General features: G+C 38.3%; 1 protein-coding gene across 4 annotated transcripts in view; it reads left to right on the forward strand.

Moving 5' to 3' along the window:
* The window catches only part of LOC131104395 (cilia and flagella-associated protein 47-like), a 56,413-nt gene that overhangs the window by 20,090 nt on the left and 17,235 nt on the right, over positions 1-19,088 (forward strand). For all 4 annotated transcript variants that reach the window (XM_058051508.1, XM_058051509.1, XM_058051511.1 and 1 more), the window contains 19 exons: positions 1,023-1,123; positions 1,688-1,801; positions 1,875-2,094; positions 2,175-2,246; positions 3,299-3,436; positions 3,543-3,624; positions 4,773-4,868; positions 4,967-5,153; positions 6,518-6,615; positions 7,415-7,531; positions 7,610-7,744; positions 7,839-7,951; positions 9,200-9,350; positions 13,276-13,364; positions 13,428-13,514; positions 14,833-14,886; positions 15,998-16,136; positions 16,339-16,444; positions 17,367-17,596. In XM_058051508.1, the coding sequence (XP_057907491.1) occupies positions 1,023-1,123; positions 1,688-1,801; positions 1,875-2,094; positions 2,175-2,246; positions 3,299-3,436; positions 3,543-3,624; positions 4,773-4,868; positions 4,967-5,153; positions 6,518-6,615; positions 7,415-7,531; positions 7,610-7,744; positions 7,839-7,951; positions 9,200-9,350; positions 13,276-13,364; positions 13,428-13,514; positions 14,833-14,886; positions 15,998-16,136; positions 16,339-16,444; positions 17,367-17,596 (2,329 nt within the window). The remainder of the gene's footprint in view (positions 1-1,022; positions 1,124-1,687; positions 1,802-1,874; positions 2,095-2,174; positions 2,247-3,298; positions 3,437-3,542; positions 3,625-4,772; positions 4,869-4,966; positions 5,154-6,517; positions 6,616-7,414; positions 7,532-7,609; positions 7,745-7,838; positions 7,952-9,199; positions 9,351-13,275; positions 13,365-13,427; positions 13,515-14,832; positions 14,887-15,997; positions 16,137-16,338; positions 16,445-17,366; positions 17,597-19,088) is intronic.

Below are 19,088 nucleotides of genomic sequence, written 5' to 3' on the forward strand. Positions count from 1 at the left end.
GTAAATTAAATGTGTTTTATACAGAAATAAAAGGCCTGTTTTGGGGGAACGACATACAGTATATACACATACTACATAATGTAATGTAATCATATAAATATAAATAATGTAATATATATTAAATTTATATATTTTAAATATATAAATACATTTTAAAAAGCATTCAAAAAATTTAGATTTTTTTTTAAATAAACATTGTTCATCCGGATTTGGTGAGTTTTATTTATTTCAGTACATCCTCACAGTATTTTTTTTAAATTTTGACATTCAGTAATCCCACCTTTATCACAGTAAATGGTTCCAGACCCAATTTCTTGAATATTTTGCTTGTGAGAGCAAAGAAAACCCATTTATGGCCTTCTAAATACAGTTTTTGAACATTATTAGAGCCCTCTAGACATGTAATAACACCCCTATAGTTGCCTTTACACTCCTTTTACACAATTTTCTATTACCCAACATGATAATAGAAAATAAGACATAATATACACATGGGCGCAGGTGGGTGTGCGTGCTTACGAACACGGAAGCCATAAAGGGCGCGCACTTGCTTGTGCAGGGGGTAGGAGAGAGGAAAGCTAGGAAGCTGTAATTTTTATTAACCGTCTTGGCACACATTTTTTGTACATATTATACCCCCCAGTTGTTCACACTCCTTACACTGCTGCACGCCATCTGCCGTTTCACCAAGCGTCTGCTATCCTGGTATGGTCTGATCATTATTGAAACTCATCATCGCAATAAAGCCGCGTCATCAAGACTCACTCATGCCATCCCACTCAGGCGGCAACACATCAATGCAACAAAGTAACATTGCTGACACCAAATGACCAGTTCATTTAGTCATTTTGTGGCTTGAAAATGTTTAAGTTGGGCAAAAAATGCTTAAAATTAGCTTATTAGCTTAACAGATAATCAAACCTCAATATAGAATATCATCAGGGTCAGAGTCAGGCCTTTCATAGTAATGATGTGTAGGTATTTCGAGCTGTTATTTTCTAACCAATTTGATTTGAAATCAGGTTTAAAATGAAGCTGTGTGCTACAAGTGACAACAGTTTGTTGACTGTGTGGCCCCAAATGGCTCTTCAACGCTCCATGCAACAGATAGTTCTTCGGGCCGGTATTCTATTATTACTCGGTTCACATTTACCATCATATACACTACCGCTCAAAAGTTTGGAATCACTTGCAAATGTTGTAGTTTTCCAAAGAAAAACACAATTTCATGCATTTTACAAACATTTATTTCAATTTCACAAACAATTAAAATGAATCAGATGATTTTCAAAGAAAGATCTACATTTTTGCATAGAGGCCTACTATCAACAACTGTCAGTCCTCTGCATCAATCTCCTGGTATGGTTGCTAATCCAAGTTCATCATTTTATAAGGCACTAACTGGGTCTAACAAGGACACAAAAACGATGCACAACTGTACAAGAAGACAAAAATTGCCTCACAACTGCACTAAATAGTAGCCATCAAACACCAGTGTATCAGTATCAGTATCAACAGTGAAGCGGCGACCTCAGGATGCTGGACTTGATGGCAGGATTGCCAAGAAAAAGCCATATCTCAGACCGGCCCAAAAAATGTCCAAGTAATCCCAAACTTTTGAGCGGTAGCGTAGTCATTTTATCTTGTCTTGGGCGTAATCACATGTTTTTGCATGTTTGACACTCAGGAGCCACAATTATTGAACCCATCTCACATCACACGCCGAGTCTTGCCTCTGGCCCGACGTCCTCCTCCTCACCGTTTGAACTCAGTGGCTCAACACTTAAGGACTCGTCATCAGGTCAGAAAATGTCCCGGTAAGCCACAAATGAAATAATGATAGAATGATTGCTGCAAGAAGTGTTTTTGTTTAGACTCCTTTCCACAAAGTGAGAGCGGGAGTCAGGTCAGCAGCCAAAGTTGTCTGAACATAGACACCCCACGGCCTGATATTGGACTCCCACAATTCCCTTCTTCAACCTCACCAGAGGGCCAATATTACCAGGACGTCTTATTAGCCCTGGAGAGGTGGTTTAGCCTCTTTGGCTGGCCGAGTGGGACGCATCCCATCTCCATACCGCACACGCTCAGAAGGTATCTGCTGTTTTTCTTAGGGTCACGTTGGATGTGGCAATGTCACCTGTTTGTCACTTTGATATTTTCTTTATTTTCAGAACGGTGTCCAAAGTTGAGCTGAGTCACACCGTCGGACTGACGAAACGTGTCAACATAAGTAAAGACACCAGGTAAAAACATTATGGGAATGGTTTAGTGGTTTCAAACAAGCTGAAAAAGTTACCTTCATACAGTAATAGGTGGTAGGCACTGGTTAATGAAGTAGAAATAAATATTAATGGCTACATAGAAATTGTAAGCAAATAGGAGTAATAAATAAATAAAATTAAATTAAATAAAAGAAAAGAGAGGAATAAAAAGGATAAAAAAGTAAATGAGTGAATAATAGGCGTAAATAGAAACAAAATAAATAGATATTAAAAATAAAACTCAGAAAAATAGAATGAAGAATATAGCACATAAAATTAGAATATATAATAATTCAAATTATATTATATAAATTATTTTAAAGATAAAGCAAAAATTTAAAGTGTAAGAAAAAAGACGAATGAATTAATAATTGGAGTAAATAAAATGAGAATAAATAATAAATAGAAACAATAATGGAAAGCTCGGAAAAAGATAAATGAGTGCATAATGAATTAATAAAGTGAAAATAAATATGATTAAATATTTCATATATTAAATATATATTAATAAAGATAAAACAAAAATAAAAAATATTTTAAAAAAGATTAGTGAATGTAAAATGTAAATAAAAATATGAACTAAGTTCAAATAAATAAAGCTATTAAAGATAACAAAAATGAAAGGTGTAAGATAAAATATGAATGAGTGAGCAATGGGAGTAAATACAATTAGGATAAATATAAACAAAAATTCAAATACATCAGCATATTAAATAAAAAATGCTCAGAATAAAAGTGAATAAAATGAGAATAAATAGAAAATATTTATTATTAAATATAAATATGTTTGAATGAAAGAGATATTAAAGATAAAACAAAGGAAAAAGATGAATTGAGGGAATAATAGGAGGAAATAAAATAATAAGAAATAATGTGGGCAGCGTTAGCAACCACAACTCCTACAATAGAAATTGATTCAATGACTAACCTGTAACTAGAAAACAGTAATGGCGTTAATAGCACCTTTTTTAATGCCGTTACTCCCAAAATTGTATAAAGCACACATAATGCACACTAATAGACTATTTTCCTAGGTCTACAGTGGAGATGATTCATTATCTGGCCGGAAGACGGATTCCCGATGTTCCTCATTGTCAGACCTTTTCCACGGATATAAACCGGCGTACTCAGCAGCTGCTCCACCAACATGGGGTCATACTTGCTTTTCTCAGGTAGACGTCCCGCTGCAACACTTGGCGTTAAGTCACCTTTGAAGGCTGCAAGTTGAAATAATGACAAATACAGAAAAACAAAGAAGATTTGTACTTGTGTGTTCAGAGTCCAGGGAGCTTGTTTAGGTCACATCCGAGCTGAGTACCTACTTGATGTGGCCGAGTTCAACTACTGGTGCTCCTTGCAGGTATAAACACTGACCCATGTTACTTGAGTGCTCCTTCTGAAACTGAGAGTTCAGAGCCATCCCAAATTTCTTTCAGGGCTCACTTCCAAATGCGCAAACCTCATTACCTGAAACTTTGGCATTGTTTAACACAAGAATACAACATTCTAACTCCGTTTAGAGGTCAAAAAAGTGGAAAAAGTGTAATAGGTCCCCTTTAAATAAAAATGAATAAATAATAGAATGCATTCATTCATTCATTCAGGGTTGCGGGGGTGCTGGAACCTATCCCAGCTGTCTTCGGGTGAGAGGCTGGGTACACCCTGGCCAGCCAATCACAGGGCACATATAGACAAACAACCATTCACACTCACATTCATACCTATGGACAATTTGGAGTGGCCAATTAACCTAGCATGTTTTTGGAATGTGGGAGGAAACCAGAGTACCCACGCATGCACAGGGAGAACATGCAAACTCCACACAGAGATGGCCGAGGGCGGAATCGAACCCCGGTCCTCTTAGCTATGAGGTCCGCGCGCTAACAACGAGACCGCCGTGCCGCCCCTATATTTGAATTAGTTTATGAAAACAAAAAAAATACACTTAATGTTGCTGTAATCGAAGCACTATTACAGGGGTGGGCAAACTATGGCCCGGGGGCCACATGCGGCCCACCAAGCGTTTTGAAAAAAAGCGAGAAAACCCACGCATGCACGGGGAGAACATGCAAACTCCACACAGAGATGGCCGAGGGTGGAATTGAACTCGGGTCTCCTAGCTGTGAGGCCTGCGTGCTAACCACTCGACCACCGTGCAGCCTAAAAGAATCCATATTCCATAATAAAATAATCCAAATACAAGTCTTTTTCCATGCGATACAGTATTTGTTTTTGGGACAGTTATGTATAAATAATAAATAATAAGGCAGCTGGGATAGGCTCCAGCAACCCCCGTGACCATCATGAGGATAAGCGGTAGAAAATGAATGAATGAATGAATATAACCAACAGTTTAATTTCAGCATATTTCAATGGGAGTCCTCTTTATCAACAGTGTTATTTTGTTTTAGTTATTTTTTCTTTTTCCTGTATTTTTTTTGTTTCTTAATCTGGGCAAAATTAAAATGTAAAGAGTAATATAAGGTGTATTTCATGCTTTTATTTCAGTCTAATATGGAAGAACCTGGTGTGGACTACCGCTGTGTCAACTATGAGTCTCTGAGCAAACGATGCTGGACTGAAATGCTGCTGCAGATCTACAAGGTCAGAAATACATAATTTGTTGCTGGATAGTGCAATATTTAGTTTAATAATGTTTTAATGGAAAAAGGAGCATTGAGTCCATTGATTCCTCTACCCAGGTTTTGGTGTTGTCACGCGTTTCGGAGAGCAGTCTAAATGTACATCGGCAGAGATGTCGTGCAGACGACGACAGTATCCTGAACATCCACTCACTCCCTAGTAACCTCTACTCTCGCCATGAACTCCAGCTGCTCTCGTGGCTCAACCTGCACTATCGGTGCATGAGGGATACAGTGTGGGCTTCAGGTATCGGCATTTAAAATAATCTTGTTTTATACCGGTGCTTCTCAATAGTGGGGTGGGTCCCCCTGGTTGGTGGTGCCGTGAACTGTCGGGGGAACATTCAATATGAGTGCAGACTTGCCAACATGTATGAATTTGACATACTCAGCATGAAATTTGACTCTTGAATATGCGTGCATGCTTTACTGCTCTCCATTTTGTTGCATTTGGTTTCAGACTTCAGGGTGTACAGTACAGATACATTTGTACGGTAAATTTTGGTTTATAGACCTCCTGTGTCCACCTCTTAAAATGGTGGCGCGCAAAAGTTTTGTGAGTGAGTGTACTCACAACTGTCGCTCATCGACCCATTTGGAAATCACACAAGGTTGTAACAGTATATCAACATTAGAAAATCATAGTATATGGAAGAAAAAGTTACCAAGACTACATTCATCACACAGCAACTTAATACTCAAATGGTGTGCAAACAGTATACAAACATACAAACATCTAATAATATGGTTTAACATGACAAAAAACATTTTGACGTTTTCCCTTAATGCATTTTGTTTGAGAATACCATTTAATTCAGGAAAAAGCCAAAAGCAAAAATATTTAATTGGAGGACAAGCAGCATAGAAAATGGTGGATGGCGCTGCAATGCTGCATCTGTCCACCTGAGAGAGCCAGAAGACCCGGAGCCCAGAGGGAGGCTGACATCATTGCAGTGCCCCAATGAATGCTCTTTATTTGACAGTGTACTCACAACCGTCACTCGTCGACCCATTTGGAAATCACATGAGTTCGTAACAGTATCTATCAGCATTAGAAAATCATAATATTAGGAAGAAAAAGTTACCAAGACTACATTCATCACACAGCAACTTAATACTCAAATGGTGTAGAAACAGTATACAAACATAGAAACATCTAACAATATGGTTTACCATGACAAAAAACATTTTGAAGTTTTCCCTTAATGCATTTTGTTTGAGAATACCGTTTAATTCAGGAAAAAGCAGAAAGCAAAACTATTTAATTGGAGGACAAGCAGCATACAAAATGGTGGATGGTGCTGCAATGCTGTATCTGTCCACCTGAGGGAGCCAGAAGACCCGGAGCCCAGAGGGAGGCTGACATCATTGCAGTGCCCCAATGAATGCGTTGCAATGATTTGTACTTGTTTGTATATTTCTGAGATATACAATTGGGGTGTTTAGTTGCTGCGTGATGTTTTTAGTATGGTTAGTAAAGTGTTCTTCGTAAAATGACACCATGATTAAAAAATTTACAAGCTCATTGTTGGTGCACTGAAAGCTCAGGATTGGTTGATTAGTAGTCGTGTTGATTCGTTTGCAAAGTTATCTTGTTCCTTCTACTCGCAGGCTGTGTCCCACCAGTGCGCTGGATCGTCAATTTTGACTTGGACTTGACGGATGGACTGGTGCTAGCTGCTGCGCTCGCCGCCTACTGCCCATACCTGGTGAGTGTGTGTGGCCTGGCCATCTCTGAATTTGGTAGATAAATGAACTTGGGATTGATTTAATCTCTGAGCTGCTGTGACCGAAGTGAAAATAAATTCCTCTGTTTGCACCATTATCCTGATCTGAACAATTTTTTTTCCACAATGCTGTGATCCCATACATTGCAGTTGTATGCGACTGCAGACGACGATAATAAATCAATCTTGTACAACAAGATTTCTGTAGAAAATACTGACAAGTTGAAGCTAAACGGATATCTAAAATTATAAAAAACTGCATAGGTCAGGGTGTGTTTTACGGTGCTTTCACGACTAATAAAAAAAAATTACATGTGCCACAAATTTGGAACAGTAAAAAAAAATTGTGCACAGACCTGAACAGTTTACACATACTTCGCACATACTTCGCACATACTTCGCACATACTCCGCACATACTTCGCACATACTTCGCACATACTTCGCACATACTTCGCACATACTTCGCACATACTTCGCACACACTTCGCACACACTTCGCACATACTTCGCACATACTTCGCACATACTTCACACATACTTCGCACATACTTCGCACACACTTCGCACATACTTCGCACATACTTCACACATACTTCGCACATACTTCGCACATACTTCACACATGCATATTACCACTTTACTCATTGACACGCAAAAAAACACGCACCACTGCAGGGACAAAATGCATGCAAGGGTAAACATGGCTTTTGTACCATCCTGAATATTGGATTCTCCTGAGTAAAGTTTGTGTTTTATCAATCGATGTTTGCTGCTTTTAGATCTTGAGCCACTTTCAAAGGATGTACACAACAACGTCCACCCTGGAGCAGATTCTGCACAACAACATCATTGTGATCCAGGCCTTAACCACACTTTCTCTCAACATGGATCTGCAGGTAGGATTACTGTATTTACAGTATACAACTTTACTGTGATGGGCCACACTTATATTAAATGATGGTGTGTGTGTGCAGCCCACAGACTTATCGGATCCCAACCCTGTGCAAATGTTGATGCTGTGTGTGCATTTATATGAGAGGCTGCCGCAATACCGGCCCGTAAACACCATCACTCTCACTGGAAGCCTGCACAGCAATCTGAGCAAGCAGGTAAATACAAAGACTAACAAATTATATTATCTGTCTTCATTATCATTTTGCTCTATTGCTGTGTACTTGAAGTAACCCACTGTGTGTGTTTCAGGTGCAATTGACAAACCCCTCTACTTGCGTTGTCAAATACCGGGCATTTTTTCTCGGAGTGGATGCATGTCTGTTTTCTCTGCCTGGTGGTCCCACAGTCACCATTCCTTCAAAGTAAGCATGAATGGAGTCCAATCACATTTGTTCTTAAATGCTAATGGGGTGTAACAATACATGTATTCAGTACACATTAAAAGTGACGGACCGGAAGTGTACCTCGCTGTCTTGCATCTACTAGGTAGCCGGAGTCATGGCTAGCGGTCGTGCAAGGATGGTATCAAATACTGCCTTGGTTAACGCCATTTATCTGTTCCAGAAGGTCAAACTCAAACCAAAACGGACTCTGACCAAAGCAAATTTTCCCACAGAAAATAATGTGAATCCAATTAATCCGTTCCAGACACACAAAAGACATTTGTATACAATACAGTGTTCCCTCATTTATTACGAGGTATAGGTTCCCAAAATACCCTGCAATAAGTGAAATCCCACAAAAGTAGGCAACTATATTTGTTTACAATCATTACAGTATATATGTTATAAGGCTGAAAAACCCGTCACCATACACTTTATACACTTTTCTTCGACAGGTATAAACATTTCCTCACATTTATCTCTTGTTTAAATGCTCTCAAAGTAAAAAAATTGTTAGAATTTTAACGAAGAAACTTCTTGGCTGGACACAAAAAATTATTCACTAAACTAAACTGTGGCGTTTTTGTGTCCTTGTTGAAGCGTGTTGCGTCTGTGTCATTCTCGGTGAGCTGAGGATTAATTACTACCAGGAGTGCTGCTTCAGCTTTTCATTGGCACGTCTTGGGGGTCCGACCATTTGCCATTTTGGTGCAGTGTGTTTTGACGGCGTTATGGTTGTTGTTAGTGTGGGACAACTTGCGGCCGTGTAGCATTCCGAGTCACATGTTTGGATATTAGTGCAAACTGCTCACACGGTTAGCTAGTTTGCTAGCCTTGTTACGCCAAGACCACAACAGAATGGTCTACAGCCAATCAGGACCTACAAGACGACAACACTCAACTTCCCACAATGCAATTTTTTGCCAGGCTCGGCCTGTGACAGCGTTAAACTGTTTTTTACAGCACTGAAATTGGACTAAAAATATTCCACAAAAGAGCCACAAAGGAACAACTGAGCACTGTAAATAGTTTTACATGCATAAAATGGTGCAAAAACTAAACATTTACACAGCAAGTATTTTAATATGCAAGTATTTGTGTGACTGCTTCACCTTTCTTGGACGGTAATGCCATTATGCAGAATCTCAGCACCAATTTATCACTGTCACTTCCTTAACATTGATGAGGGACACTCACTAATCACAGAGCTTGTTGTTGGTTTCACAGGACAAGCACGGAAGTGACAATCCAGCACTACTGCTCCTCCCTGCAAACGAAGGAAGCCGTCCTTCTGCTCATCTCACCCTCAGCTTCTGGCCGGCATGGCGCCACTTTGGTCTTCAACGTGAACATCCACGTCAGCCAAATCAAACCCACAGTGAGTGAACCATTTATGATGATTCTACACAGGGTGTCCCTGGAGTTATAATATACTATACACATATAACATATGAAGAGCTTGCAACCAAAAGGTGCTAAATCCATTTTGACTGATTTCGAGAAAATCAATGATTTTTAATTACGTACATATCAATCTATTTGGTCATCAAGTCTATATTGCAAATGAAAGAGCTATCAATATAGGTCATAAAAATACATGCTATAAAAATCCTGCACACACCATGTATTTTATATATTTTTTTTAATTTTTTTTTTTTTCGGATTTAGCGCCTTTTGGCTGAAATGATGGATTTAGCGCCTTTTGGCTGAAATAAATTTGAAGTCACCTTTAACTTCTTCAATGGCATTGTTGTAAAAGAATGTAAGGTGCTTTAATGTGCTATGCTAATAAAATAATTACAACACAGAAGCCATTCTCAACATACAATACACCCCCCCACCCACACACACATGCACTCGTTCACCTTCACACATTACAGAAACAAAATGTTATAACCTACCACTAGTACACTGTTACTGATAACATTTTAAATTTAATTAATTTCAACAATAGAAAATTAAACATCCAAGAATATCTCTTATTTTCATGTTCACATCAACATACAGCCACACGCACATCAATTCCCTAACACCAAATGGCACATATGGGACTGAATCAAACACTAAATTTCAACTCACCTTCACCGCTATTTGATCTCCTTTTAGCCTTGTTTTTCTTCCATTCTCCTTCATTCTTCTGTCTTTTCCTTGGGTTATTTGTTATATCAGCTAGCTCATTCATGGTAAAACTGCACTAGGATTGTATAAATTGCAGTATTTTTGCGACTTCGTATTCGATCAAAATGTACACAAACAGGATGCGCACTGATACTGGCTTTCTGTATGTGCAGTGCCAATTGTATTCTTCTCTCTGATTGGTCAGATTACACTGGGGAACAATATTTTTTCAACTTTCTGTTGCATTGGATTTTTTAACTGATTCTGAATGATTTTTAGGTGCTGATTTCAAATCTGAAATTAGTTTTTCTCCATAAGCTCTAGTTTTCATGCAATTTGAGATAGATGAAATAGTCTAAATATATGAACTTACGTAACCCAAATCTATGCGTTTTGAGATTATATACATAGATTCCATTCCTGTTCCAGTTTTCAAAGGTTTGCCTTCATTAAACGATAAAGACATTGGACGTGATACGAACGAGGAAGACAGTTGTGACAATGAATTGCCAGAAACTGATCCGAGGAATGTTCTTCAGAGACTGGATCTCCCCCAGACCCCAAGCCTCTTCCCCAAACTGAACTGAATGACGTAGTTCGGGATTTAGGTCTTTCAAAGAAAGCAGCTGAGCTTTTGGCATCAAGATTACAAGGCAAAAATCTTGTTGATCACACTGTTAAAGTGTCATATTACAGAAAGCGCGACCAGCTTTTTGTGACCTTCTTTTCTGAAGACAGACAGTTTGTTTACTGCCATGATATCCCAGGTCTTCTCAAAGAACTGGGTGTTCCTCACTATGATCCAACTGAATGGCGGCTCTTTATAGACAGTTCTAAACGCAGTCTCAAGTGTGTTCTTTTGCATAATGGCAATGTTTACGGGGCAGTGCCTGTAGGTCATTCAGTTCATCTGCGGGAAGACTATGATGACATCAGAATGGTCATGGAATTCTTAAAATATCGTGAGCACAACTGGATCATTTGTGTAGACTTGAAAATGGTAAACTTCCTTCTTGGTCAACAGAAAGGTTTCACCAAGTTTTCATGTTTCCTCTGCATGTGGGACAGTCGAGCACGAGACAGACACTGGGTCCAGAAGGACTGGCCTGTTCGTGAAACCTTTGAAGCAGGCATGCCAAATATCACACATGACCCAATTGTTGACAGAGATAGGATCATCTTTCCTCCTCTGCACATCAAACTAAGTTTGATGAAACAATTTGTCAAGGCACTGGATACCGAAGGTGAATGTTGTCGTTCGAGAAGATCAAAGCAGGTGTGTTTAATGGCCCACAGATTCGAACCCTCATTTGTGATGATCAGTTTGTTGCCAAGATGACCGCCTTGGAGAGGGCAGCATGGTTATCCTTTGTGGCAGTCGTTTAGAACTTCCTTGGAAACAACAAGGCAGAGAACTACAATGAACTTGTGAACAGAATGCTCCTCGCTTTTCGTGCTCTCAGGTGCAACATGAGCATCAAGCTTCATTTCTTGAACAGCCACCTTGACCAGTTCCCTGAAAACCTGGGGGCTGTGAGTGACGAACAAGGAGAGCGGTTCCACCAAGACCTAAAGATCATGGAAGAACGCTACCAAGGTCGCTGGGACAAAAGTATGATGGCCGACTACTGCTGGAGTATTAAACGAGATTGCCCAGATGAAGTGTACAAACGCAAAAGTTACAAACGCAAATTCCTGCCTGACTAAAATACTGTACTGACAGAAAGTGATAAGCGTTATTAGCTGTGATTGACTCTTATCTGAAGAACGTTGTAAATTATGCTTATCTCACGTTGCGATAAAGACTGTTTTCTGAGAAACGCTTCCAGAAAAACATATGGCACTTCTAACAATGGTGTACTTTAATCTAAAATCACATTTTAATGTTCTGTTTCTTTTGCCTTGTTAAATATACTGATTTGTGGCTGACATTGCAATATCCTATAATAATGCTCGATTTTTTTCTATTTTTAATAAAAATTAAAGATTGCATAAAATCTGTAGCTTGCAGAAAAAAACTAACTTCAGATTTGAACTCAGCACACTTAAATTGACTAAAAACAAGTCTTACTTTAAATGCAACATTTTGAGTGTTCCCCAGTGTTATCAATAGATGGGAAACTTGGGCCAATCAGAATAAAGAATAAAGAAAGGGATTTAGCTCCTTTTGGTTGAAATCTGAAATGGAAATAGCGCCTTTTGGTTGAAAGCATAAATTTCATATCACTTTTTTTCATATTTTTAAAAATGATTTCAAGACCAAAATATGTGATTTGGATACACATGACAGAGGTCTATTAAACTCATGAAAAACATGCAACTTAGTGAAAATTGGATTTAGCGCCTTTTGGTTGCAAGCTCTTCATATACACATATAACGCGCATTAGACAAAAAAAACGTTGAAGCAATAATTTATTAATACAGTTATCCCTGGCCACATTGTGCTTAAAATTTTGATTAAATGATGCTGTCATACATACCATATTAGTCCAAAATATACATATTTAATTTAATCTTACTTTTATGCCTAATTGCCAAATTAAACGAAGTAAAATACAAATATAAGGCATTCAAAGATGTTGCAGTGATATGTAATCAGTAATGATGATATTGTTTTGTTTTGTGTTTGTGGTTTTATGTCTTAAATGGCTTATTTTCTGCTAATACATCCACTATATTGGGTCATATGAGTGTACTACAGGTGTGTTCTTTTAAGTCATAAGGGCCCTAATGTTAAAAACTGTATTAAGAAAGAAAAAAAACTATATTAGGAAAGCAGGAAGTGAACAAATGTAACAGTTACTGATTGTAAAAGTACCAGATGGAGGGGTAGGATTTAATAAGCTTTGCTTCTTCCTACTCCTTTTGGACATGTGGAACTGGGAACTGATTATGGGATGCATTCAATTGTAATCTGATGCATGTTCAAATAGTAGCGGTTCAGTTCATTTTGCAAAACATAAATGCAAAATATAAAAATCATCGTCAATATTATATAACACTTTTGGGATTGTGAGGCAGCAGGTCCTCTCTCAGGTCTTCTCTTCTCCAACACACGTAACGCATTTAGAATCGAATGTTACAAATGATGTATATACAATGAACAAGTGTTTAACACATGATCTCCACACAACGCACATACTCACCACAGCGCCTTGCGTGATCTCTTTTTTTATCCTCCTAGAAAAGTGTCACATGCATATCTCCATGCTACGTGCTTAAAGTGATTAAACTGCCAATCACAAACCCGTTCGAGAAAGAAGCAAACTTCAGGTAGGTGTTTAGCATCATGTCCATTTGAGTCGTGATAAATGATAAATGCATGTGTGGGTTTAGGGTGATGCTGGTGGAGATGGCGGTCAACCCGCTGGAATCGGAAAAGGAAATGGAGAGTCTCATTCAACAGGCGTCTTCCAAAGCCAAGTAACGCCAGCACAACACAAGCTCACACTCTCAATTTCATGTTTACGGGACGATTGGGATTGTTAAGTTTTTACACAGCGGGTATCGCTCAGTCTAACCGCAGCCTGGAGTTATTTTCAAGTTCACTCACATATTGCAGTGTTGGTATTATTTTTGACAATGTCAAGGTCTGTTTATGAAACTGTTTATGAAATGCATCACACTAAATGTGTTCATTCAGTACGTAAGATGTGACCTGATATTAGTCTGCGGGAAGCAGCTGGATATCGGCATCACTTCAAAATAGCTTATTTTAAAAAAAACACAGACTGTTGCCTCCGCTTTGTCATTGCCTCCTAAGACAGGGGTGTCCAAACTTTTTCCAATGAGTGATTATTATTATATGTAGTAGTAGTAGTAGTATTAATAATAATATTACTATTAATATTATTCATAATATTATTATTATTGTCTTTTTGTAATATGACTTTATTCCATAATAATGTTAACTTAATGTTAAACTTATATAACTTATTAACTTAATATTATAACCTAAAAAAAACCCTTAAAAAATACCAACTTTACCCAAATATTGTTTTGTTTCTCATATTATTACGACTTTATTACTTAAATTTTATGCTACCAAAATGACATTATTTTATTCACTATATTCCGAGTTTATTCTTGTAAATTTACGATTATTTTCTCATTAGAATACAACTTTTTTCTGTGAATATTTTGACTTTATTTTTGTAAAATTACGGCCGTTTTTCCATTTCTGCAGTTGTTTGGTTTTGATTTTCCAACTATTTCAGCTTTTTTTTTTCGAAATGTTCTTTTTGTAATTTTGAATTTATTCTCATAATATTTTCACTTTGTTCTTGCAACATAACTTTTTTTGCAACCTAATTTTTTTTATTTGTTGTTTTGTTTGATCTTCATATTACAACTTTTAACATGTATTTTTGCAACATTTGAATTGCATGCTGCTAAAATGATATTATTTTTTCTTCATAATATAAGAAATACAATAGATTAACCTATTCTTGCTAGATTTAAACTTTTGTCTTAATATTTGTATGTGTAAAAATTCAGCTGATTTTTCCATTTTTTTCAGTTTTTTTTTCAGTTTTTCCTGTTAATTTAAAGCTATTAGTTTTTAAATTATATTTTTAGAATTTGCCGCAGGACAATAAAAAAAAAAACAGCTGGGGCACAATTTGGACACCCCCTGTCCTAGGATGACGTCATTAAGTACAGAATCCAGATATAGTCGATAGATATAAGTCTGATACCCGTGTTTACACAAGGCATCGTTCTTTCTTGTGCTTTCTTTCAGGGAATGGGAAGATGGGAAGATGACTTCAGAGATGAGCTGTCAGGAGGAGATGGAAGGAAAGGTTTCATTGTAGTTTGACGCACTTCCTGGAACAAGCAAGCACACAACCGCATCCGTTTATATGTGGCGGCCCGCCGCAATTAATATTAGACCGCCACAGAAGTATTTGCAGCTATATGCTCACTCATGTTTTGCATGGTCTCACAGAACAAGTTATGTTCTCATGTCCTGCCCTGGGAAAATAGGACGTTTGGTCACCCTTGTGTAGTTGTTGTACAGTCGTTTTTTTCAAAAATATAACAAAAAAACATTTATAGAGTATAGCAACATTTAGCAAAACAATTCATGCTGGTTCGTGGGTTAAATATGACCTATTTGTAGTTTAAAAATATATATTTTTAAAATTTGGCTCATTTTTGGTTTAAAAATATCCATATTTAAGCAAATAGTACATATTTTTGCCCAAATGTAGGCATTTTCAAGCATAAAAATATCTAAGTACTAATATAAGGCATTAAGAAGACGCATTCAAATTGCAGCTTGTATTCTACGCTGGTCACTAGGTGTCAGTAATGTTGTTACAATGTCTCGTGAGACACACAAGCACCAGACCTGATTGCAGGGACAACAGGCATTATAATAACATTAAAATAATAATCCTGTTCTGTGCACCCTGTGATGCACCCTGCTGGCGACCAGTCCAGGGTGGGCCCCGCTTCTCACCCCAAAGTCAGCTGGGATAGGCTCCAGCACACCTCCACAACCCTATTGAGAATAAGCGGCATAGAGAAACAACACGGGCTAATGTTGCGGCGAAAGTTCACTCAACTCTGAACCCCTGACGTCATTTCCTGTCCTCCTCAAATCTGGAAGACATTTATTGCAACACACATGCTTATGGCTTATTAATGGCTTATTTTCATCTCAACTATTTGAGATAATAGGAGTCTAAAGGCAACTTTAGGGGTGTTATTTTATGTCTTGAACACTCTAATAATGTTAAAGTCAGTATTTCCAAGGTCATATAGTAATTTCTATTCTCGTACCTATGAAAATATTTCATATATAAATTGGGAATTTGCGTAACCCAGCGCCACAGATGGAAACACTGGTATGGGTTTGTGTGCGTCAGTGTGATTCATGTGTGTTTTTGTGCGTCTTTTTCAGATGATGACGGCCGGGAGTTCCTCAGCACAGCGAGCAGCCTTAGTCTGAAACCGGGCCAGTCAGACATTATTAGCGTCCACTTCCTTCCTTTCTGTCCAGGAACTAAATACTGTGCTGTGTTGCTTGTTTGCCCGGAGGCGAGTATTTATACGTATGTGTGTGTTCATCAATTTTCACCTGAACTATTTGAAATGTCACCCAAGAAGAGTCGTATTGACGTTGGCAATCCTGGAAATGTATGGGGAACGTTGGGGGGGCGATGGAAAAGTAGCTCCCCTGGGAGAGTTGATAATAAGGTATGCAGGTGTTTCACGATTCAGTTTTTCCTCTTTGTTCCAGTTGGGTGATGTGGTCTACTTGGTGAAGGCAACGGCGGACTTGCCTCTACCTTCGCTTTTTATCGTTAAGCCCAGTGCAAACATCTTCAACATCCCCGGGAACTCTGGTAAGAGAACCAACAGGCTGCTGGGCTTCAGGGGTCAGGTCAAATGATTTGTTTACATTTTTAAAGACGCTAAAGGCAACCTGACAACGTTTTTCAACGTTTTACGTTTTAATTGCATTTGTACTTATATTAATTTATTTCACTGTGCATTATACAAGCGATTTGGACACCCTGCTACGCTACTGTACTAACGCCTGGTGCACTCTTACCCGCCATGATATTAGATACTTGCCCACATGTAATACAATAGAAGTGGATTTTTTGTGGTTGTCATCACAGTGATGTAGAATTGCACTGTTATCATTCTGAGCTCTGTTTTTGATGAGGTAATCGCATCCATGTACACTACCGCTCAAAAGTTTGGGATCACTTGGAAATTTTTTGGGCCAGTCTGAGATATGACTTTTTCTTGGCAATCCTGCCATCAAGTCCAGCATCCTGAAGTCGCCGCTTCACTGTTGATACTGATACTGGTGATTGACGGGTACTATTTAGTGCAACTGCCAGGTGACGACCTGTGAGGCGTCTTTGTCTTAAACTACACACTCTCAGATATTTGTCTTCTTGCACAGTTGTGCATCGTTTTTGTGTCCTTGTTAGACCCAGTTTGTGCTGCTCTCTGAAGGGAGTAGTTAACAGCATGGTAAGATATTTTTAGATGGGTTTTCTAATAATCTATTAGCCTTATAAAATGATGAACTTGGATTAGCAGCCATACCAGGAGATTGATGCAGAGGACTGACAGTTGTTGATAGTAGGCCTCTATGCAAAAATGTACATCCTTCTTTGATAATCATCTGATTCATTTTAATTGTTTGTGAAATTGAAAAAAGAAATTGTGAAATGCATGAAAATTTTCTTTTTCAAAGAAATTTGCAAGCGATCCCAAACTTTTGAGCAGTAGTGTATTTATTCCCTTCAGCAAACGCGGATGGTTGCGTGTCAGTGCTGCGCCTGCGCTGCACCGTGGGCCAGATGTGTGACGAGGTCATTGGTCTGCCCCTGACCAATATGGCCTGGGAAAACGGCCTGGCTATGTGGGCGCAGCACAGGATGAGCTCCACTGAATTTCAGAGGCGGATGCTGACGTACACTTTGCACAGCAGCACAGTGAGGACTAGCATGGCGGCGTGTATGCTTTCCAAAAAGCAGGTATACCATGCGATCAATACAAATAATATACTGTATTTTCCGGACTATAAGTCACACTTTTTTTCATAGGTTGGCTGTTACTGCCACTTATACTCCAGAGCGACTTATAAATGAAAAAAATGTTTGTTACATAAACACTGGACACCTTTTGTGTTCATGTTTATTTTTTGTGTAGCTGAATAACCATTGTGTTAGCATATCTTACACCTATTCAGCCTGTTCTCTATTCTTTTATTGTTAGAACTTGCCTTCCAAGAGGACGTAATGTCTGTTTTGGTCAAGTAGTTTGGAAAATAAATTACCAAAAAAATGCAAAAAATTAGCAATAAATGCGACTTATACTCCAGAGCGACTTATGTATGTTTTTTTCTACCTAATTATGCATTTTTTGGCCTTGTGCGACTTATACTCTGGAGCGACTTATAGTCCAGAAAATACGGTATACATTTTCCCGCAGTATTTTCCCGCATATTCTAAAAATTGCAACTGTATTTGTTGTTTTGTTTGTGTTTCATAATATTAGGACTTGAATATTGAACTTTCTGCTACTAAAATTGCACAAATTAGATTATATTTTCACTTCATTCTTGTAAAATTTTGTAAAAAATTTGTAAAAAAAATTCATTTTTGCTGTTGTTGGTTTCATTTCCTTGTTAAATTACCGTATTTTCTGAACTACAAGTCGCACTTTTTTTCATAGGTTGGCTGTTCCTGCGACTTATACTCCAGAGCGACTAAATGAAAAAACTGTTTGTTCCATAAACACTGCACACCTTTTGTGTTCATGCTTATTTTTTGTGTAGCTGAATAACCATTGTGTTAGCATATCTTACACCTATTCAGCCTGTTCTCTATTCTTTTATTGTTAGAACTTGCCTTCCAAGAGGACATAATGTCTGTTTTGGTCAAGTAGTTTGTCAAATAAATTACCAAAAAATGCAAAAAATTACCAAATTAGCAATAAATGCGACTTATACTCCAGTGCGACTTCATTCATTCATTCATTCATTTTCTACCGCTTTTTCCTCACGAGGGTCACGGAGGGTGCTGGAGCCTATCCCAGCTGTCTTTGGGCGAGAGGCGGGGTACACCCTGGACTGGTCGCCAGCCAATCACAGGGCACATATAGACAAACAACCATTCACACTCACATTCATACCTATAGACAATTTGGAGTCGCCAATTAACCTAGCATGTTTTTGGAATGTGGGAGGAAACCGGAGTACCCGGAGAAAACCCACGCATGCACGGGGAGAACATGCAAACTCCACACAGAGATGGCCGAGGGTGGAATTGAACCCTGGTCTCCTAGCTGTGAGGTCTGCGCGCTAAACAATAGACCACCGTGCCACCCCCAGTGCGACTTATGTATGTTTTTTTCTACCTAATTATGCATTTTTGGCCTTGTGCGACTTATACTCCGGAGCGACTTATAGTCCAGAAAATACGGTATTTACAGTGATTTTGGTAATTAATAAATACTAATGTATTA

Source organism: Doryrhamphus excisus, chromosome 16 (genome assembly GCF_030265055.1).
Source record: "Doryrhamphus excisus isolate RoL2022-K1 chromosome 16, RoL_Dexc_1.0, whole genome shotgun sequence".
NCBI classification, from domain to species: Eukaryota; Metazoa; Chordata; class Actinopteri; order Syngnathiformes; family Syngnathidae; genus Doryrhamphus; species Doryrhamphus excisus.